Here is a 24,169-nt window from a genome sequence, read left to right on the forward strand (position 1 = left end):
ATGTTCTAGACTCCTTCATGCCAGACACTTTCCACATACTTAGAGAGGCAAAAGGTTTGAAGAAGAGTGATAAGATAGGAAATAGGTTAAAAGAAGAACACTTAGCTGAAGTTGTAAAGACAAATTCCAAGCAAGGAGTGGGAGAGAGAAATGGGGAAATGAGCAGGGAGGCTCTGCCCCCATGTGACTGCTCCCTGAAGAGAGAGCTGCTCACACAAGCCCTCAAACAGAGACAAGGGACAAGTACAGAAAGGAAGCTCTCCTGATACCCCCTTCCTTTCCTCTGTAGACTTAACACAACCAAAATAATGACTTCTGTAAATTATTCCCAGTGACTCCCTCAACAAACCAGTAAGCATCAGAAGGCAAGGACCTAACCCAACTGCCTCTCCAGCATCCACCATGCCCAGCAGTGCCCTGCAAACAGTAAGTGTCTACACAATGAATTAACAATATATAAAAGATAGGATTATATACCAGTAATTAACTTTCATTCTTGAAACAAAAAACTGATTTTCAAATCTGAGGATCTATTAATAAAACATCCAAGTTCATAGTTCTTCCTTCTACAAACAGTTTTCTCCTTTGGTTTTACAGATGTCACAGGAAGCTCACAGAGGAGACCTATTCTCTATTACTGGACATGGATTCATTTATTGAACTTCTCCTAAATTCTAGGTACAAAAAGGGTAATAGTTACCCCCTGCTCCCTGTGACCATCCTCTGACCAAAGCTGACACATGAAAGAAACCTCAACTCAGAGCCATCCAGAGCAATCAGAGAGCACTTCAGTTGAAGGAGGAATTCCTCAAGAACAGTTTGAAAATCACCGGGTCTCTGGAGAGCTGACCAAGGATCAGAATCCAAAGGTCCGTACTCTTGGGTGATCCTCAGACTAATTTAGCAAGTCCACCTGAGGTCAAAAGGTGGTTGACTGGATTAACACTCCCACACCATCTTAAATTCAAACAACTCTCATTTAAAAAAAAAATCCCATTTGTTCCTCTTTAGGAGTACAAGAGGTGGGAGGGTATCTCATCATGTTTAAGTTGCTATTATATTCTAGATATCATTAGAGAAACTTCATTTTAATGAAAGGAAGTATGTTCCACATTAAAGTCCTCTTTTCATACCACTCTGAAAGTGGATGGATCAGGCCCACACCTCCTCATGACCCAGGGAGGTCTTGTTCTCTACCCACAGACATTTTTATTTTAAGAGCAGGTTCATGAGCCTAGGAGGAGGGCATCACTAGACAAAGGATGAAAGCAGAAGCCAATAACAGGATTAAAAAAAAGAGTTGCAAGATATAACATTAATAAATAAAAATCAATTGCTTTTCTATATACTGGCAATGAACTAGTGGAATTGAAATTAAAACCCATATACATTAGTCTTAAAACAATGAAATACTTAAGTATAAAGCTAACAAAATATATATGACATCTACAGGAGGAAAACTACAAAATTCTGGTGATCGAACACAGAAGAGGTAAATAAATAGATATTCCATGTTCATGGATAGGAAGATGCAATTCTCTTACAATGTCAGTTCTTCTCAACTTGATCTGCAGATCCAAGGCAATCTCAATCAAAACCACAGCAAGTTATTTTGAAGATATAAACAAACTAATTCTAAAGTTTATATGGTGAGGCAAAAGATTCTGAAGAGTCAACACACTATTAAAAGAACAAAGCTAGACATCACTTAACTCTAAGACTTACTTTAAGCTGTTGTAATCAAGAACGCAACGCTGGCGAAAGAACAGACAAAAAGATGAGTGCAACAGAATAGAGGGCCCAGAATATATAAACAGTCAACTGATCTTTGACAAAGGAGCAAAGGCAATACAATGGAGAGCAGACAGTATTTTACATATAACATCAACAACATGATCCATGAAAGAAATGACAAACTGGACTTCATTAAAATGAAAAATTTCGACTCTAGAAAAGACTGCCAAGAGAATGAAGAGATAAGCCAGAGACTGAGAGAAAATGTCTGTGAAAGACATCATATGTCATCAGGGAAATGCAAATTAAAACAATACTGAGGGCTTCCCTGGTGGTCCAGTAGTTAAGAGTCTACCTTGCAATGCAGGGGATACAAGTTTGATCCCTGTTCCGGGAAGATCCCACATGCCTCAGGGCAACTGAGACCATCTGCCACAACTACTGAGCCCGTGCTCTGGAGCCTGTGTTACTGAAGCTCACACACCCCAGAGTCTGTGCTCTGCAACAAGAGAAGCCACTGCAATGAGAAGCCCCTATAGCGCAACTGAAGAGTAGCTCCCACTCACTACAACTAGAGAAAGCCTGCACACAGTAACAAAGACCCAGCACAGCAAAAAATAAAATAAACATGAAAAACGACGACAACACTGAGACACCAGCCCATACCTGCTAGAATAGTCAGAGTGCAGAAGGACATCACACCACATGTTGGCGAGGATGTGGAGCAAGAGGAATGCTCAATACACCGCTGGTGCGAATGCAACATGGTACAGACACTTTGGAAGACAATTTGGTAGCTGCTTACAAAACCAAGCACACTCTGACCATATGACTATGCTTGCTGGTATTTACCCAAAGGAGTTAAATATCTGTGCCCGCACAAATACCATCACACCACCGTTTACAGCAGCCTTATTCATAATTACCCAAAGCTGGAATCAACCAAGAGGTCAAGCAGGGGAGTGGATAAACTCTGGTACATCCAAACAACAGAGCATTATTCAGCATTAAAAAGAGATGAGAACGTCAAGGCTGTATATTGTGACCCTACTTATTTAACCTCAATTAAATAAGCAGAGTACATCATGCAAAATGCTGGGCTAGATGAAGCACAAGCTGGAATCAAGATTGCTGGGAGAAATATCAATAACCTCAGATATGAGGATGACACCACCCTTATGGCAGAAAGCAAAGAGGAACTAAAGAGCCTCTTGATGAAAGTGAAAGAGGTGAAAACACTGGCTTAAAATTCAACATTCAAAAAACTACGATCATAGCATCTGGTCCCATTGCTTCATGGCAAATAGATGGGGAAACAATGGAAACAGTGACAGACTTTGTTTTCCTGGGCTCCAAAATCACTGCAGATAGTGACTGCAGCCATGAAATTAAAAGGTGCTTGCTCCTTGGAAGAAAAGCTATGACAAACCTAGATAGCATATTAAAAACAGAGACATTACTTTGCCGACAAAGGCCCATCTAGTCAAAGCTATGGTTTTTCCAGTTGTCATGTATGACAACTGGATGTGACAGTTGGACTACAAGGAATGCTGAGTGCAGAGGAATTGATGCTTTTGAACTGTGGTGTTGGAAAAGACTCTTGAGAATCCCTCAGACTGCAAAGATATCAAACGAGTCAATGCTAAAGGAAATCAACCCTGAATATTCATTGGTAGGACTGATGCTAAAGCTTCAACACTATCGGCCACCGATGTGAAGAGTTGACTCACTGGAAAAGACCCTGATGCTGGGAAAGACTGAAGGCAGGAGGAGAAGGGGAAGACAGAGGACGAGATGGTTGGATGGTATCACCAACTCAATGGACGTGAGTTTGAGCAAGCTCCGGGAGATGGTGAAGGACAGGAAAGCCTTGCAAGCTACAGTCCACTGGGGTCGCAAAGAGTCTGGACATGACTGAGTGACTGAAAAACAACAAAAATAAATGAGCTATCAAGCCATGAAAAGACAGGGAAAAACTTTAAATGCATATTATTTAGTGAAAGAAGCCAATCTAGAAATGTTAACTACTGTATGACTCCAATTATATGACATTCTGAAAAAGGCAAAACCATGGATACAAAGGTTAGAGGGAGGAGGTAGGGATGAATAGGTGAAGCAGATGATTTTTAGGGTAGTGGAAATACAATAGTGATGAATTACACATCTGTCCAAACCTACAGAATGTCCAACACCAATGTGAACTCTAATATAAACTACTGACTTTAGGTAATTATTAATATAGTGTCAGCATAGATTCATCAGGGCTTCCTTGGTGGCTCAGATGGTAAGGAATCCACTTGCAATGCGGGAGACCTGGGTTCAATCCCTGGGTTGGGAAGATCCCCTGGAAAAAAGAACAGCTACCCACTCCAGTATTCCAGCCTGGAGAATTCGGTGGACAGAGGAGCCTGGCGGGCTACAGTCCATGGGGTTGCAAAGAGACTGAACAACTTTCACTACTCACTGTGCAGGTTCATCAAGAGCAAAAATGTACTCCATCTGGAGGACGTTGATAGTGGGGGAGACAATACAGGTCTGGGGATAAGGGAGTATATAGGAAATCTCTGTACCTTCCTCTTAATTTTGCTATGAACCTAAAACTGTTCTGAAAAATGGTGAATCAGCCAACTGGTTAAAATGTATCAGCAAGAGCCACTAGGTATATACTCTGAATATCAAAATACAGGTAGACTGCCTTTAACACTGTTAAAACATCCCTGGACAGGGGGAGAAGAAGATCCCACAAGCCATATGGCACAGCCGAAGAAACAAACATAGATAAACAAACAAAACTGTTAAAATATGTAGCTGCTTAACTGGGACAGCTGAATGACCCCACTTAATGCCTTGAGGCAAGACAAATGGGTTAGAATTCACCCCAAGCTCTGATTAGGTCAAACTGAGGCTATAGTAATTTTATAGTCCCCTAAATAGATTTAGTAGTAACTGACTCTGTGATATCCTCACCTTTTTTTTTTTTTTAAATTAGACTCAGCCTTTTCCCAAGTGTATATGTGTGCAGCTTGTGACAGACTGTGTGTGACCCCATAGACTGTAGCCCACCAGGCTCCTCTGTCCATGGGATTATCCATGCAAGAATACTGGAGTGGGTTACCATTTCCTCCTCCAGGGGATCTTCCCAGTTGAGGGACCAAACCTGCATTGGCAGGTAGATTCTTTAACACTGAGCCATCTGGGAAGCCCTTAATGTTGCCACTGACCAACAGAAAATTAAGCATGAATCCAAATAAAACTACTCCCCCAGACACAAATCCAGCCTTTACCTGTCTCCACTTCTTCCCTCAGTTGGGGCAGGGCACACCCTTGATAGCGGCCTTCCTGTTATTCTCTTAGGTTCTAAACAGACAAAGGAGACAGACCACAGGAGAATCCAAGCATCTTTTTCCTCAACGTACTAGTCTGCTTTCTGACAGCTAAGACCCACAAGCTCTGCTCCTGCAAGGTTCCACACCGAGTCCTCAGGAACTCCTGTACTCAGCAGAAATCAAGGATTCTTTTCAAGATACCATGAAAATCAACTTCCAAGTGATGAGACCCATTCAAATTCTTCTGACTCACTGAAGTGTGCTGCATCCCACAATCTCTTCAGCACACCAAGTACCACATAGACAAATGATGCAACAAGGTGGTCACATGCTCCTTGCTTCAAATCCCTTACACTTGTGTATAACAAAGGACTCAGCCTTTAATCTAAGGCTCCCACTACCCTGCCTGGTCCAGGAACTCAAGACACGGAGCCCTGCACCGTTTACACCAGCAGATGCCACCCCTGCTCTGCTCCTGTTTCTCAGTCTTCTCTCCCCACCAGCTGATTCACCTCACCCACACTTCACACGGCTCTTTTTCACACTCATATCTTCAGACACTTGCCTTTTCCTCCACTACCAGGCAAGCAAGAAAAGACAAGACAAACCCAGGAAGCGTTGTTGCTTTTCCTTCCCTGCTCATGCATAATTTACACTGGGGTGGTGGAAGAGGCGAAGGGTTGAGCTGAATCCGCCGTTCGCTACAGGCACTCACTGCAGCAAAACACACACCCCCACCGACCCCCACCATGGGGAGCCATGAAACAGGCAGGTGTTCTACCAGACTTGTGGCTACCGCTGCCCTGGTGCAGGATCCTGGAGGGGAGGTAATGGAGGGGAAAGCAGGCATGCGTGATCAACTGCCTGGGTTTCTGTGATCACCAAGAAATGCTAAAAACAGAGAAGGTAAAAGACTGAGGTGTGGCTCTAAGACTGAGCCTAGGATTTATGTTCCTGGCAAAATTCTGGAATCCTGCCTCACAGATTCTTCAAACTAGAAAAAGTGTCCAACATCCTCCTGCTTCCTATGGATCCAGCTGACACTGTGGGAACACAGCCCGGCACAGTGCACGGAGACAACTGGCCGAGGGAAGCAAGGCTGACACATTCTTTGCCTTTTTTGGTTAGAGGGGTAAGCCAGACCTGACACGCTGCAGATGAGCTGGGGGATAAGATGGTTAGAAATGACAGGGGCCGACATCGCAAAGACCTTTCGAGGGGAATTTCACTTTCAAAACAAGCAAAAATTGTAAGCATTTCATGTAGCAACTCGTGTAAGAAATACCAATCAAAATGTAAACTGTCAAACCTATTATTTTTTCTTGCTAAGAAGTATTTATACAACAAAAATTATGTTAGAAATAACACCAAAGGCAGGGGCTTGATTTGATAAGATTTCCAGTAACAAAATGCCCATTTTCCTGTATCTTGCCCTGCTGTGCTACAGGACATATGGTATGTAAAAATCACCCACTGCTCAGCTACTTCCAATTAAGAATTATAAAGGGTTACTATGCATGAAGAAGTTTATGAAGGGCCCTGTTTGAAACGTGACCTGCCACTCTGAATTAAAGTCAAAGAACGGCTTCATCACAGGAACGGCAAGAGAGCCAGGCAAAAAGGGAAAGCTGAACCTTGCCCTAAGGTTACTGAACATGCCCCCTCAGCCCTCTTGTCTTTCCAGGAGGCTTAACTCTACAGTCGCTGAAGCTATACACTTAGAAATCATAGCTTCAACTTAAACTACAACTAATTAACTCATCCTTCATTTTTTATGGGAAAATACAATATATAAATCTTTGAGCTGAAATAAGAATGCTGCTTTTTTCTTCAAGGATCTACATGGGAACATTAAAAACCCATCGCTGACTCGCACCTCTCTCCCAGCCAGCTCCATTGCTCCATGTGACTTAGTGGCAGCTGTGACATTTCAAAATGATCCCTTCTGAGGTGTCACAGCAGGGCTGGAGCTGCTGAGTTAAGACGCTGGGGAACATACAAGGAAAAGAGAAAGCTGTGGCTCTGATTCTGGTTTTCAGGGGCTCTCAGTTCTGTTACCAAAACCAATAATAAAGGGACTACTACTGTTGGGGCTCCAAGTGGGCTACCCCAAAATGGCTAAACCATGGCATATTCATTATTTGAAGTTGCATGAAAGCGCTGATGTAAGAAACTAAAAAACAAGAAAAACTCTGATCCTCTTCTGTCTCCCTGAAAAGCAGGAAAGAAATCTCTCGAGTGAAAGGTTCGCTTTCTGCATCTGGAGGTGGAAGGACAGACACCCTTATTGTCAGAGACAGGAATTCACAGCTGAGGAGCCTGTATAAACAAACTCTGTTACTTCTTTAATTTACCACCCCATGCTCAAATTCTGTTTAGATTCTTTTCTAATTAAGCACCCAAAGCCTAAGTTTCTTTGTGCTGTCCATTTCTCACAAATTTACTGTGTACAAAGTATAAAAGCTGCCTGCTTTGGTTACTTCTTAGGTCTCATTTTTAAAGACCTCTGTGTATATATAAAAAAGAAAAAAACAACCATTTGTTTTTCTCCTCTTAATCTGCCTTCTGTCCTTTTGTTTTTTGTTTTAGTAGTATAGTCTCAAGAGCCCAAGAGGGGCAGAGGGGAAATCCCCCCTCTCCAAAAGTACACACAAAGTGTTTCCCAGGAGGGAAAGTGACAAAATGACCACAATTTGAAGTATTCTCAGAGCAATACATTACTTTACCAACAAAGGTCCGTCTAGTCAAAGCTATGGTTTTTCCAGTAGGACTGTATGGATGTGAGAGTTGGACCATAAAGAGAGCTGAGCGCTGAAGAATTCATGCTTTTGGACTGTGGTGTTGGAGAAGATTCTTGAGAGTCCCTTGGACAGTACGGAGATCAAACCAGTCAATCTTAAAAGAATTCAGCTCTGAATATTCATTGGAAGGACTGATGCTGAAGCTGAAGCTCCAATACTTTGGCTACCTGATGCGAAGAACTGACTCACTGGAAAAAACCCTGATGCTGGGGAAGATTGAAGGTAGGAGGAGAAGGGGATGACAGAGGATGAGATGTCTGGATGGCATCACTGACTCGATGGACATGAGGTGGAGCAAGCTCCGGGAGTTGGTGATGGACAGGGAAGCCTGGCGTGCTGCAGTCCATGGGGTTGCAAAGAGTCGGACATGACTGAGAGACTGAACTGAATGGCGGAATCAAATGGGAACTGGCTTCTTAAGCTGAAAATCATACCACAAAGTGTTTTTGGAGTATTTCTTTCTCCCCAGAAGACCCTCTACACAAAAGGTTTAAGGGAGCTTCTACTATCACAACAAAAACCCCCTTCTGAGTGGGATTTGCAAAAGCAAGGGAAGAAGAATGAAAAGTTACTATGTATCATGTCCAACTCTTTTGTGACTATAGCCTGCCAGGCTCCTCTGTCCACACGATTCTCCAGGTAAGAATACTGGAGTGGGTTGCCATTCCCTCTTCCAGGGAATCTTCCCCACCCAGGGATCAAACCTGGGTTTCCTGCATTGCAGGCAGATTCTTTACCATCTGAGCCACCAGGGAAGTCCAACACACATAATTAAACTAATAAAAATGAAACTAACAAAAATAAAATCCATTTTCCATGCATGTGTGTGTAGGCACTTCAGTTGTGTCCGACTCTTTGTGACCCTTGGGACTGGAGTCCACCAGGCTCCTCTGTCCATGGGATTCTCCCAGGCAAGAATACTGAAGTGGGTTGCCATTCTAGGGGATCTTCCCAACCCAGGGACTAAACCCACATCTTTTATGTCTCCTGTATTGGCAGATGGGTTCTTTACCACAAGTGCCACCTGGGAAACCCAAACTCCATTTTGGGACTGGGCAAATTTTCAAATCTTAATGTAATCATAAAGCTAAAATTTACAATTTAGCAGATGCCTGTGAAAGTGCTTTAAAAAAAGACAAAGAGACTAATTTAAAAATGCACCTGGGTCTGTCAAAAATGCTTACACCATTTATACAATGGGTCCCTCATACAAAACCAGGCAAAACCAAACCACTAATGCACCGGAAGTATATTTATAATTAATTCATTTTTAAAAAAGTTAACCTTCAAAAAGCACAAGCTTTATGCAAATAAAGCCCCCACAAACTGATTTCGTTAATAACCATTTTAATAAAAAACTAAGTTACTGATGTTGTGCAAACATGAAAGGTGCAGGCAGACCTTTCAACCGTTTCTCTTGTTGAGCCTGATACTGGTGGAGTCAAGTATTCCTGCAGGGCAGATGAGAAGCAAAGGGCAGAAAGGAAAAGGACATTTTTCACACAAAATAACTTTAAGCAATGTTTGTCATAATTTAAAGTGCTAAAAGGTCTGCCTGGAGCAAGGTGGCCTGTAGGTTACTGCTCTGCATTTGATACAGCTCTCTCTACAAGCAATAAAAAGTTCTCACTTCCTCCTGTTAGCAAAAAATAAAAGGAAGTAAAATGCATTTCCTAGCTCTCCCAAAAGACTGAGGGTACATCATACTCCCATAGGAAGGAGGTCTCTATAGTAGAACAGAAAAAACCTGGAGTCAGAAACTCCAGATTCAGGGACTTTCCTGGTAGTCTAGTGGCTAAGACTCCACTTGGTGCTCCCAATGCAAGGGGCCTAGGTTCAATTCCTGGTCGGGGATCTAGATCCTACATGCTGTAGCTAAGACCCAGCTCAGTCAAATAAATAAGAAAGAACTGGACACGACTGAGTGAGCATTTACACACTCAGGTGAGAGATGGTGTTAGTTTGGACTACAGCAGTAAGTGGAGACAGAGATGAAGAGCAGGAGGACAAGTTCAAGAAAAACTGAGGAGATAAAAATCACAATGGCCTGGCAACTACTCCAATGTGGAAGAGAGGTGACGGGGGGGCTGTCTTGCAGAGCTGCAGCAGTGGAGCTGAGGAAGCGACTGGGACATCAGGCGAGTGAAGTGACTCACGTGGGAGGTGGGAAAAACACGAAGAGAAACACTGGATGAGGCCCAGTGTCTGGCTTTGACAAATGGCAGCTGGAAGGGAGAAGATGGTGTATGTGATCATATGAAGTATGAGGTGTCTGTGGAAATTAGATACATGGGTCTTAAGTACAAGAAAGGATCTGGATATAGACCTAGATTGAAGCCATCAGCACAGAGGTGGTAGTGGAAGCCACTTCAGAGAATGAGAATGAGAAAAAAGCTAAAGGAATATCCATTTACTGGGCAAGAAAGGAGAAAAGTATATTAAAGGATAAAAAGCCTAGAACCAGCAGAAGGTGGGATCCAGAAACCAAGAGAAGGAAAACACATGAAAAGTAATAAACAGTATTAAAAGGTATAGTTTCTAGCCTCCAGACCTTACTGGCCTGGTGGCTAGGATTCCTGGTTTGCATGTAGATGACTGGTAGTAACTAAGTTGTGTCCGACTCTTTGTGATCACATGGACTATAGCCCGCCAGGCTTCTCTGTCCATGGAATTCTCCAGGCAAGAATACTGGAGTGGGCTGCCATTCCATTCTTTCTCCAGGAGATCTTTCTGACCTAGGAACTGAACCTGGGTCTTCTGCATTGTAGGCAGATTCTTTACCAACTGAGCCACCAGAGAAGCCCCCATTAAATGCTATAGAGAGGGCCAAAAAGAGAAAAGAAAAAGAGAGCCAGAGACTGAGAAATATCTTTAGGCTTTTGAGATTAGACTACTGGTGTGTGTGGGTGCTCAGTCATGTCCAGCTCTTTGCAACTGCATGGACTGTAGCCTTCCAGGCTTCTTTGTCCATGGGATTCTCCAGACGAGAATACTGGAGTAGGTTGTCATTTCCTCCTCCAGGGGATCTACCCGACTCAGGGATCAAACCTGAGTCTCCTGCGGCTCCTGCACTGGAAGACTGACTATTTTACCGCTGAGCCATCTGGGAAGCCCTAGGCTACCGGTGGGTGATTCTAAAGACAGTAATGGAGATGTACCTGGCAAGCTGCAGTGGGATAAGCAGAGGCAAAATGGGGAGCCATGACGCAGTGATGTGGTAAAAAAGGGATAGCAGTGATGCGGGGCATGCTTGTGTGAACGTGATGTAAGAACCATATTAGAGAGGCAGAGAAGGATACACTTGCTGAGAAGGAGCCCTCCAGCCAGCCTACCAGAGACTTTTTACACAGAACGGAAAATAACTTGGTCCTAAAGGTCTTATGCTCTAAGGAAAGGCAAACACTAACAACTGAGGTTGGACAAGGGCTGGAACCTGTTTGTTACAGGTGAAGGTAAAACTGTTATTTTATAAATGAAAAACCATGCCAAAGATAGGAGGCTGCCAAAACCACTGACTGGCCTCAGTAGAGAAAGTCACAAAGAGCCTGGAATGGGCACTGCGGATCCTCATCACTAAACCTGATTGGGGTGTCATGGTATATTTCTGGGAATAACTTCTTGTGAGTCTTATGTCCCACGGAGCAGAAACAATGGTAGGCAAAAGCACCAAACAGAGTCTACCAGACACCATGAAGGAAAAGTGGGATGAGTCTATTTTAATCACTATCAAAACCTCAAGAATGCTTAGAAGGCCAACAGCAAATTTTTGCTGAGTTGAAATTTGCAAAGTTACTCTGCTTAAAATTCTCAAAGAACCTCATGACTGGAGTAAGAGAGATGTTCATACTTTTTCCTAAAGATGTTGAAGAATCTGAGTAAGGAAGAGAACAAATAAGGAGGCTTGCAGAGTCATAAAGAAAGTTGACTGGTATTGTCGCTTCTTCACGTGAAGCATGCAATACCTTTGGGAGCTCAGGGACTTTGTAAAGGTTTCATGTTGACTCCTTATTATAAGCAAGCAAATTTTTGCTCTAAACATGGAAAAAGACTCTTTTTGACCTTACTTTAAGGCCTTCATTTTATAAGGGAAAACAAAGTCAGAGATACAACTTAAAAAATTGCAGAGCATGCCATAATCTAGTTGCACTTCTTAAAAAACCACAACTTACAGTGGGAGTAGAAGGCCCACCTTAACAGGAGTAGGAACATTCATAAAAACTAAAATAGATCTTTGCTCAAAATAACATGTACCCGTTGGGTCAAATAGACACTTAGACACAAGAGCTCAAATTTCTGTAATCTGAACTCTGCTCTCAAAGCTATGCTCACTCAAGTCAATGTTATAATAAGTAATTGTCATTTTCCCACAGCCGTTTCAAATGTAAACAGTTAATTTAAAACCCAGAAGAGAGCCCCATTTGTCTAATTTGTCTACTTCAACGTTCACTCCTTCATAAAACAAAGATTAATCCTTAACTTGTGGGTATATACACACATTACACACATACCTATGTATCTTCTACCTATCTGTCTGTGTATAAAGCTCAGTGAAGTTCTAGTCTACTTAAGATGCTTTGAAAAAATCAAGAACCCGTAAGTCAGAAATGCCTACTGAGGGCAAAGACCTTGAAATACATATGACCTGGAGTATCTTAAAGACAAGCAGACATGTGCACACATAAAGAACCCATTTTTAAAAATTTACAGGAATTAAAAAATCCAGATACTAAAAGTTAGCCCAAAGTTTAAAAAAAAAAAATCTTCAATAAAAGTCATTGAATATCAAACCATATTCAAGAAACCATTTAAAATGTTTACAAAGTTTTTTGCTAATAAGGGAAAATAATCACGTAAAGTTTTTAAAGGCACATATGATCATTTTAATTTTAAAACAAGAGGAAAAATAAAAGAAATATACCAAAATTAAAAGTAGTTATCTCTGAATAGTGAGATTAAGATTTCTTTTTCTTTATATTCATTTTTTCTAAGTTTCTTGTGAGTGCTTCTTTTGTAATTCAACAAAGAAAAAGAACTGAATATTAGCTGAGTAAGAATGAATGTTTTGGGACTTCTCTGGTGGTGGGGTGGCTAAGACTCCAAGCTCCCAATGCACGGGGCCTGGTTTCAATCCCTGGTCAGGGAACTAGACCCCACATGCTGCAACTAAGATCTGGTGCAGTTAGGCAGCCAGCCAAGTAAGTTAGTTAGTTTTAAAAAAAAAAAAAGAATGAATATTTTGGCAGACAAAGCAGTGATGTGGGGCCTCAATACTATTTTGATTCAATGTATATATGCACTTTATAAATAAATATGAAGAATTAGTGCTACACACTTGCTAAACTCAGAGGAGCTGTTCCGGGGAGGAGGAGGAACCATCAAAAGCTGATAAATAGGAAAACAATGTTGTGGCTAAAGGTATGGATTTACAGCTGGGAGCGCTTTGAATTCACGTCACTGTTTTCAAAGTAACATCTGAAGTGTCAGGGAACCATGCCCTTAGGCCACCAAGTAAGTGAGGTACATTATATGGGGCCTTTTCTCCCCTGGAGTAATGACCGATTAATATAAACACACACACACACCCCCACCCCCCCCCACCCCCCACCCCCTAAGCGCACACACCAATAGATAAGAGCTCCAGCTACAAATCTGGCCTGAGCTAGAAGGGTCAGCAGTACCTAAAACGAAAGGAAGGAATCCAAGGATTAAACACAGCCTCCAAACTCCAAATCACTTACAGAACCATGCAACTCAAAAAGTCCTCACCTACTGGAGGGAAACTTTAAACAAAAAAAAGAAGAAGAAGAAAAAAAAAGGGACTCACATCAAAGCAGGGCTGAAAAAGCAGTGAGCGAGCCAAGGCCTGCCATGTGGGGACACAAGTACAACCCCATCCCACCAGCCCACCGCCGATCAAGTGACCAGTGTGAGCAGACTGACCTGCTTCAGCCATGGTGCTAACAGCACTGCTAGTCTAGGGAGGGGAGAACGACACGCTAAGGAAGGGAGTGATACAGAGGACCCACAGGCAGGGCCTCTCAGTTCCCAGGGAACATGGTAGATGATCACTAGGGTCAGGATTCTGCAGACTGGGGTTCTGTCCTCACTGACTTCCTTCTGTGACCCTGAACTGCTCAAAGGAACGCTGAGCTCTGTCTTCTCACCTAAAAGGGGGATTAGATCGCCTGCTCCCATCTGCCCTGACTGTAATGGACAATGAGATACTGGCTTCCCTCACCATGGGGAAAGGGGAGGATGTGTCCTGTCCAAAGCTGACTAAAAACGGAGCTCTCTATCTCCACCTACTGCCCATCCCATTACTAGAATGAACACCTTTCACCATCTGCACCCTGCAGGGAGGTGGGGGATGCTGCCAAAAATAACAGATGCTCATCGGTTTGGTTAGTGCCCCCTCAGCTATAGCCCAAGAATCTCTCAGGTTTGTTGGAACCAAATTACAAACAGATATAAGAAGTCACAAGTCAGTGCTGGATTCTGGGCCATTTCCCCCTTCCCAGCTGTGCTGTCTTAAGTAGAAGGCTGTGAAAGTGAAAGTGTGAAAGTGTTAGTCACTCAGTTGTGACTGACTTTTTGTGACCCCATCGACTATATAGCCCGCCAGGCTCCTCTGTCCATGGAATTCTCCAGACAAGAATACTGGAGTGGGTAGCCATTCCATTCTCCAGGGGATCTTCCTGACCCAGGGATCGAACCCGTGTCTCCTGAACTGTAGGCAGATTCTTTACCATCTGAGCCACCAGAGTCTCAAAGGAAAAGTCACATGTACTCTTGAGCATTCATTACAGTGGAGGGCGACCTACCAAGTTTGGAAGACACAGCAGCAGGCCCAAGTTCAATGACCAATTTCTCCCTTACTCTCAGAGCAAGAGCATGCAGAGTTATGGCAGGAGGGTACTTAGGAAGTTGGTGGCAAAGTGGGCTCTCTCAAACTCAGAAAGGTTTTTCTCAGGGGCCATTCCAGTACACTTTCCTGCAACCATTTTAATGCCCCTATATAAGACATCATGTCTCTAAAATAAGATTCTTGGGACTGCTGAAATGATCAACTCTGGCTACTCTTCTGTGTACAGTGTCTTTCTGCTGTGACCTGACCTAATGAAATAAACAAATAAAATTTTAAAACCATAATAAATAAACCAAAACACAAACTTGATAAAATGACAAGATGTCTGCTTTAAACTGTATTCCTGGTCTGGGCTAACTCTGGGTCTGAAGAGAAGACTATACAATTCAGAAGCTGGACTATACACCTTCTGAGGTCCTATCCAGCTCTGTAATCCTGTTAAAGACCTTACCTAAATATCCAGGCCTCTCCTCTGCAGAATAAAGCTGGCGGTCTTGCCTGTGCCATGGTGACTTTGCTAAATACACATGTGTACATATGTAGGCCTTCCAGAGGTGCGTAAACACTGCCTACTGTAAGGAGAGGCACACACTGTCGTCTGCTGCAGTTTCGGACACTGAGGGTACTTAAACAAGGCCTCTGTAAAACCAAATGCACTGGGAAACGATGCTCTAGCATGTCTTTGAAAATTCTGCAGCAGAAATTAAAGAATTATCTAACTAAATGGGAAGACATTTCACGTTCAGGGATTAGAAGGTTTAAGACTGTTAAGATGGCAATAGTGCCCAAGGCAATCTCCAGAGTCAATACAACTCCTGTGAAAATTCCAACAAACATTTTTGGAAATGGGAAAGCTGATCCTCAAATTCCTACAGAACTGAAAGAGGCCCTGAACAGACAAATGACACTAAAAAAGAAGAACGAAGTTTGAGGACTCACATTTTCCCATCTTAAAACTTACTATGGAGCGACAGTGATCAAAGTAGTTGTGTGGGATACTGGCATAGGACAGACACACAGATCAGTGCAACAGAACAGAGAGTCAAGAAATAAACCCATACATCTATGGCCAATAGATTTTTAACAAAAGTACTGGTGATGGACAGGGAGGCCTGGCGTGCTGTGATTCATGGGGTCGCGGAGAGTCGGACACGACTGAGCGACTGAACTGAACTGAACTGAACTGAGTATTCAGTGGGGAATAACAGTGCTAGGGAAACCAGGTATCTATATGAAAATAAAGAAGGTACACTCACACTCCCTTCCCCACCTCACATCAGATACAAAAACCAACTCAACAACCTAAATGTAAAAGCGAAAACTATAAAACTACTAGAAGAAAACACAGGAATAACTCTTCCTATGACCGGGATTTTGCAATGGATTCTTAAATGTGACACCGAAACATAAGCAACACAAGAAAAAACACACTAGAACTTATCAAAACTTACTGCTTCAAACAGCATACTGAAGAAAGTGCAAAAAACAACTTACAGAATGAAACAAAATATTTGCAAAGCATTTAACTGGTAGAAGTCTGATAGCCAGAACATACCAAGAACTCTTACAATTCAAGAACAAACAACTCAGTTAAAAAATGGGCAAGGGACTTGAACAAACACGCTCTTAAAAAAGATACACAAATGGCTAACAAGCACATGCTAAGATGCTCATCCCCATTAGTCACTAGGGAAACGCAAATCAAAACCACACAATATCACTTCACATCCGCCAGGATGGCTAGAACTTAAAAACGACAGACAACGCCAAGTGTTGACAAGGATGTAGAGAAATGAAGCCTCATACACTGCTAGTGGGAATGGAAAATGGCACAGCTGCTATGGGAACCAGTTCTGGTGTCTCCTCAAAAAGTTAAACATAGACTTCATCTTATTGCTGCTGCTGCTGTAAGTCACTTCAGTCATGTCCAACTCTGTGCGACCCCATAGACGGCAGCCCACCAGGCTCCCCCGTCCCTGGGATTCTCCAGGCAAGAACACTGGAGTGGGTTGCCATTTCCTTCTCCAAGACTTCACCTTACGACTCAGTAATTCTGTTCCTAGGTATACATATAACACAAGAGAAGTAAAACATATGTCCACACAAAAACTTGTACACAACTCTTTATGGCAACACTATTCATAATGGCCAAAAGGTGGAAACAACCCAACCGTCCATCAGCAAACTGATGGGCAGACATTTTTGCATATCTATAAAATGGACAATTCAGCCATAAGAAGAAAACATGCTACAATCTGGATAAATCCCAAAACATGCTAAGTAAAAGAAGCCAGACCCAATTACATGAAATATCCAGCGCTGGCAAATCCATGGGCACAGAAAGCCGACTGGTGGTTGAGAGGTGCAGGGAGAGGGGCACCACGGAGGGACTGGTTAATGGGACACAGGGTTTTCTTCTGGTACGACAGAAAGTGAACTGTTTCAGAATTTGATACAGGTGATGGTTGCTCAATACTATGAATGCATTATGTGTCACTGAAATGCATATACTTTAAAAGGGTTATTATTTTAATGTTTCACCTCGCAATTTTAAAACATGTGCAGACAGGAACACAGTTCCCCAGAATTCATCCCTGTGTGGCACACAGTCTGTGTGTGTGCCACTGGCATGGACATCACACACTGATCTGTCTCCTTTCAGTTCTAGAGCATTGCTAGAATGTCAACAGGCAGACACCACGATGTTAAAAAAAAGGACTGATGCATCAAGGTGGTAAAATTATGAGCACCTTCCCCGTTTTGGTTTTTTTCTTCAATGCATGTACAGATAAGATTCACCTCCCTCTCTCTCTGCACAGATGGAACATACCATATGAGGCCTTCTCCAAACTGACAAGACTGGAACTCTGTCCAGCCTACCCTACGGCTTGTGAGCTTCTAGCAGTCACTTGGGGTTAATGGTCACCTCTGTCCCCCAGAAACAAATCCTCCCTTTGCTCTAAGAACTGAAGTTTTAGAGGCTTTTCTGGTTCCTTTTCCTTTTTGGAATTCACTTTCTTCTATCTCCTCCACACTCCTGTCCTCCCTTTCAGGCTGCTATTTGTGCTTCCTGCTACATGTCCTCTTTCCCATTTCTGTTTTCTCATGTTCACGACAAAAGCATGACAAATATTAAGCAGTTTTCCTTCTAACTTGCCTGGAGTTTAAGGCCAATGTCTATTATAACAGCCAAAAGCAACAGCATGGGGAAAAAAGAAAAGGAAAAAAAAGGTAAACAAACAAAAAATGAATCATGATTCTATTTAAAGGTTAAAAAAAAAAGAAACACAAAGGAGGAACCCCACAGTTTCCATCAAATACTCACCTTTCTTTACTAATACAGTCTTTACAACCAAGAATTAGTTTTTAAATGCAACCTTAAAAATCCTCTTCATTGAGTAAGGTCGTATCAGGTGATGAATTTCACTCCCAGAACAAATATTTACTGAAAAAAATTACGTTCCTGATACTGTAAGAGCTGCCAAAGAATACCTATTCTGGAAGACCTGCTGAAGGCATTGTTGTTGAGTTGCTAGGTTGCATCTGACTCTTTGCAATCCCATGAACTGTAGCCTGCCAGGCTCCTCTGTCCAAGGGATTTCCCAGGCAAGAATACTGGAGTGGGTGGCCATTTCCTTCTCCAGGGGATCTTTCCCACTCAGGGATTGAACCCATGTCTCCTGCACTGGCAAGTGGATTCTTTACCACTGAGCTACCAGAGAAGCCCACTGAAAGCACAGCATCATTGAAAAATTGTCTGTGTATTTTAGAATTCGCTTCTATTTTAAACAAATGTCTGACCAAAACAGTATATTAAACAAATAACATTTTCAATTTTCCTCAGTTGATTTTAGCTTAGACACAGTGAGTTAAGATATTCCCCTTACTGAGAACATTTCTCACATTCTACTTTAAGTTCATTCTTGCTTCTACTGGAGTGGAAGCTCACTGAGGGAGAGCACATGTCCTGCTCATCTCCACTTATCTCCTGCCTGGCATGGGTTCTGCTAACTTCATGGCTGAATGAACAGCTGCTAGGAGAGTTCTGCTGCTGCTGAAAGAGTACGACGCCGGATCCCCACGTGCGGGCTCCGGGGCCCCGCTTCCCATACCCCGTGTTTGTCTTCCTTCACTCATCTGTCCGAGCCAGTTTGGCTGTTCTCCGTTCACAAATGCATTTCCCTTCTTCAGTTGCCACTTCCTCTTATGAAAAGGCTTTACTGCCTGCCAGGAAGTTCAGACTTAACCTTAAACCACAATCATAACTGCAAACACAATCATAATTGCCAATTGTCTCCTTGATCTATATTATGTAAAATCCCTTGGTTTGGTTTTTATATTCAACCATCCTGTTTATGCAAAAATGTTACTTCCTTGAGGGCAGAAACACAATCTCTCTGCGAGCCATAACTATTCTCTTCTATGTCTCAGGGTCTGAATCATCCTAGGCTCTGAATCATTATACTTCCTACCCCAAAGTTCAGGAGACATTGAGAATCTAAGATAAAATTCTCAAGTGAAAAGAATAAAGAGGTACACTCATTATATAAGGAAGATATAAACCTGCAGAAAAAAATGTTGTGTTATCAAATTAGAACTCTGGGAAGAAAAGAGACTCTCAAGCAAGTAACTACATTTCCAGAGTTCTAAGAATTCCACGTTCATACACTGATGGCAATGAAAAGATTAAAAAATAAAAGCAGATTTCATTACTCTTCTGATGTGGCAGTTTTAAAACAAGGACTGGTAATGTTTAAAAAAAAAAAGAATGTTAAAAAAATACATATACTTTATGCGCTGTCCCTATCAATAAGACATTGTTGGAAGATTTAGAAGAAACCATAGTAATAATGTGTCTTTCAAGTGGCACATTAAGTTTTATCATCACCACAAAGATAAAATGGAATTAAGATCAGTCTATTATGGGATATTAGAAAAAATACCTCAGATTCTAGGGAGCAGACTGTTCATATTTTTAGCAAACATGGATAAAGAATGAAAACCATCTTTCAACATCTTATATCTAGCAGTTTGCTTTTTTAAAATGTAGCAAATTTAGCTCCATTTTTACAATGAATAGTTTTCACTCATGTGGCTGACAGACATGGTTTGGGATAAAAACTGGGAGTTCAGAATCTATACTTTTGGGTGATGGGACATACCTGTTCTGATTTTTAAAGAGATGGAATACCAATGCCCAAGTGGGTAAAAAAATTAGGGCTGGAAAGCAACAAAACGGATCCAAATCTCTGATCCATTTCTGCCTTAATGACCTCCTACGGCATCTAGCAAACCACTGGTTCTACAGAAACCAGGAAGATTCCCCCAGAAGAAATATAGGGAGGAAAGTGCAACCATGAGGAAAGGAAACAAACAAAGAGTTAATTCACTCTACCAACCCAATCTCCTTCGCAAAGACTCTGTCCTCTATGGTAGCCTGCCACGTTCCACCCAACAGCAGCTGCTCATGATAATCAATGTCTGACAGATCAGAGAAAGCCCTTAATGTGTCGCCAAGGGGCAGTTCAACAGATGGTATGGTGACTTACAACCAGAATCATTAATTACACTCCCTTATTAGTCCCGGGGCACAGGGCTGAAAACGTTTCCTCAGTGAAAATTGAGCATTTCAGATAAATGACCGTCTGGTACTGCCTATGAAACTCCCTTTAGGATTTCTGGTCAGTGGTGATTTCTAAATCTAAGCCATACTATTTTTATATCTCTTTTCCATCTTCCACTTTCAAGCTGGCTAGGAGTATGAAGTTCCCACTACTACTACCCATCACAGCTCCCATAATCATCACAGGTAACGACATGGGAAGAAGCGCCATCTTTCAATTCCCTGCACCAGTCAAATGACTGTGTTGAAAGGCAAACATAATCATGGCAGCCTCAGGGCTAGCTCACTTTTCCGTCCCTCTGGGCCAGAGAAAGTGTTTCCTGAGTGCAGGGTTGGCAGATGGGGACAATCCCTCCCTCCTTGATCTACTCTGTTTCCTATAAGAAGTGACTGATTCTTCAACTCAAAACTGTCTTCCCTTCCCAAGCCACTGGTTGCAACGTTTCTCTATTTGAAAAAAAGAAGGGCAGACACTCTTAAAATGGAAGCCTAGCTGTAAGACGCAAGCAAAAGTTCCCACACTGCTGGTTCAGTTATCAAAGGACTGAGATAAACCACCAGGTATTTAATTAAGTCAGACAAATGCATGGAGAGAAACTAGTTCTGGAGCTGCTCTCCAAGGGCATTCAGACAATGTCAACTCAGGGTAAAAATCAGCTCCTTCTCAACAGTTTGAGAACTGGGCTTCACAAACATTATGAGGTTTATGTGGAATTCTAGAACAGACTGCAGACAGAGCTTGGAGGCACACTACTTACTGGCCTTAGCAAGGATACAAGTTGGAAATAAATCTCAATATAATCCAAAAGAAAGTTTTAAGCACTTCCCAAATGCAATCATTCCTTGGCTGTGCTGAATGCCTATCCTTCTCAAACCTCAATCTACAACTGTTTTTCTTGAAATATGAGTTCAAACTAAAGCAATGAGACCCTAAACGCTGTGATTTAAGACTTCACTGCTTCCTTTCTGCATTTGTTCTTTCCTGGACATATAAAAACATGACTTCGATTTTCAATTTGGTTTAAATCGTTACAGTACCTAATGGATGTTCTCATCTCATGAATGTTTTAGAGAAAAAAATGTGCTAATTAAGGCATAATAAAACCATCCTAACGCGGGCTCCAGGAAGGTAAACTTGGGGAGTTTGGGTCTGCCTTGCAGTGTACTCACTTCCAGTTTTTTCTCCTTTTCTGACAAAACGTCTTTCTGGTTCTGAGTGTACTCCACCAACATCCGAGCCAGCTGGCGTCGGTCTTCCAGCTCCGCCGCCAGGCGCCCGTTATATTCGGCTAGTAACAGACATGCTTCATCTACTGTTTTTGAAAGACGTTCAGCTGCCTCTTTGTCTAAATACAAGTGAGACCAAAAAGAGAGAGACAATAAGTAATGACACAGGCACAATTGCAGACACTTCCGGGGGAGGTTAGTAGTTTCTCCCCTAACACCCAAGTCCAAGAATAGGCTGGAACCTGAAGACAATGGACTGGCTGGCAGAAAAATCAAAGGTACTCACTCCTGTCAACAAGATGGGACCTTTCTGAACTACCTGAAGTGGGGCAATTGTACAAAGAGGTGAATCTGACAAAGGACTTCAAAATGCCTATTCCTATAAAAGCTCTACAAATAAACAGATTTATAGCTGTATGTGAAATAATATTTCCCCACCTCTGAAAATTTCAAAACTGCTTTCTTCACATTACGTCATTAAATATTCTTTGCATATCCATCTGAAATACAAAAGTAAGCACCCATTTCTTAAGTGTGAAAACTAAGACAATAAAAGCTACACAACAGATTCAGTATCGTGGGCTTTGCTGAGGAGCTGTGGACTCAAAACCACAGCTCTAAAATGGACCTATAGGGACTTCCCTGGTGGTCCAGTGGTTAAGACTTCACCTTTCAATGTAGGGGGTATGGGTTCGATCCCTGGTTGCAGAGCCAAGGTTCCACACGCCTCATGGCCAAAAAACCAAAACATAAAACAGAAGCAACATTATAACAAATTCAATAAACAAAAAAAAAAGTTTGATTAAAAATAAATAAATAAAATGGACCTGTAAGATTCTATTTCTTAATCTGTATAAGCATTAAACCTCTTGTTCAGCAAAATATAGTCTGATAAGACAGAAGCTTTTAAATGCTTTTGAATGTGACCCATGCTAAGAAATACACTTTATATAAATATATATTAAAAAAGAAACCAAAGTTTCATTAGACAATACTTTCTTCAGTGTGTGCAGAGCATTCTATCTGCCATCTCATTTAAAAAAAAGAAAAAGGTTGGTTATTATCTACCAGACTGACTTCAGGCCCAATTAATGGGTTGCAGCTCACTGTTGGGGAAGAAACTGCAGAAGAATCAAAGCATAAGAAAGGGTATCCGTGGGAAAAGTGGTGAACCACACTCAACCTCAGGAAGTAAGAAAAAACAAAGGATGATCTGCATTTTAAAAAACCGATATATTTAATTACGTGTGGGGATGGTGAGATTAATACTTAAGTATGTATGTTGTTGTTGCTGTTGTTCAGCTGCTAAGTTGTGTCCAACTCCCTGCAACCCCATGAACTACAGCACACTAGGCTTCCCTGTCCTTCACTATCTCCCTGATTTTGCTCAAACTCATGTCCATTGAGTCGGTGATGCCATCCAACCATCTTATTCTCTGTCGCCCCCTTCTCCTCCTGCTTTCACTCTTTCCCAGCATCAGGGTCTTTTTCAACAAGTCAGCTCTTCACATCAGGTGGCCGATAGTACTGAAGCTTCAGCATCAGTCCTTAAAATGAATATTTGGGGTTGACTGGTTTGATCTCCTTGCTGTAAAAGGGACTCTCAAGGAGTCTTCTCCAACACCACAATTCAAAAGCATCAATTCTTTGGCACTTGGCCTTCTTTATGGCCCAACTCTCACATAAGTACATGACAACTAGAAAAACCATAGCTTTGACTAGACAGACTTGGCAAAGTGATGTCTCTGCTTTTTAATATGCTATCTAGGTTTGTCAGAGCTAAAAAGGCTTTAAAGGATCAAGAGGGTTCGGTTCTTTGAAACAAAGCACTAGAGACGCCAGCAGTTCCATGGGATAAACTGAAAGTGAGTGTTAGTGATACAGATTTGTTGCTTCGTCTGAATACAGGTGGTCAAGGTGAGAGAGTTCAGCACAATCACAGGTAACCCAGATTTAAGAATTCCCCACCGAGTTTCTCTGGCAAACAGTGCCTGATGATTAGATGCTGCCTCAGTATGAATACTGGAAGGTGAACTGGTGAGGGATTCCAAATTAGGCCTCATGCCAAAGATCAGGTACTTCTAGGCTCCTCAGGGACAAGGAAACAACAGGATGTTCTTGGTGGAGGAGGCATGAGCCAAAGAGAAAACAAAGGAGAGAGACGATTTCAGTCACCGAGGGTAAAGAGGACAGCAAAACTTATTCTAGACTGGTGGCACAGTCTAGGAACAAGTTGCTGGGGTTGTTAGGTTGGCTGCCTTCGTCACTGCTGAACTATTCTTGTAATGGTTAATTTCATTAAAATGTTTTAGGGCCTGTGGCAGAAAATGATAAGTAAAACACTACTTTTTGAGATAAAAAAAAAAAAAAAAAAATTCAGTTCTCATGCTCCATGAAGTTGTACAAGGGAAATAATTCATTCACACAAATAATTACAACCCAGAAAAAGAACCCGTGACAGTTTTAGGAGTCAAAGAAAAAAATGCAGTTGAAATGCAGCAGTGAGATGCTCACTTTGGGAAACTTACCTGTGGCTACCCTAAAATGCTCTGCCCTCCCAAGTCCACAGACAAGCGCTGTGTGCCTCTTTCAG

At 42.1% G+C, this 24,169-nt stretch overlaps 1 protein-coding gene across 1 annotated transcript in view; it reads right to left on the reverse strand.

Moving 5' to 3' along the window:
- RPRD1B (regulation of nuclear pre-mRNA domain containing 1B) overlaps positions 1 to 24,169 on the reverse strand; it is a 55,568-nt gene that overhangs the window by 3,989 nt on the left and 27,410 nt on the right. Inside the window, exon 6 of the mRNA XM_055437201.1 lies at positions 21,520 to 21,695. Within this exon, the coding sequence (XP_055293176.1) occupies positions 21,520 to 21,695 (176 nt within the window). The remainder of the gene's footprint in view (positions 1 to 21,519; positions 21,696 to 24,169) is intronic.

Source organism: Moschus berezovskii, chromosome 15 (genome assembly GCF_049115385.1).
Source record: "Moschus berezovskii isolate FMDL1 chromosome 15, NW_MosBer_1.0, whole genome shotgun sequence".
Classification (NCBI taxonomy): Eukaryota; Metazoa; Chordata; class Mammalia; order Artiodactyla; family Moschidae; genus Moschus; species Moschus berezovskii.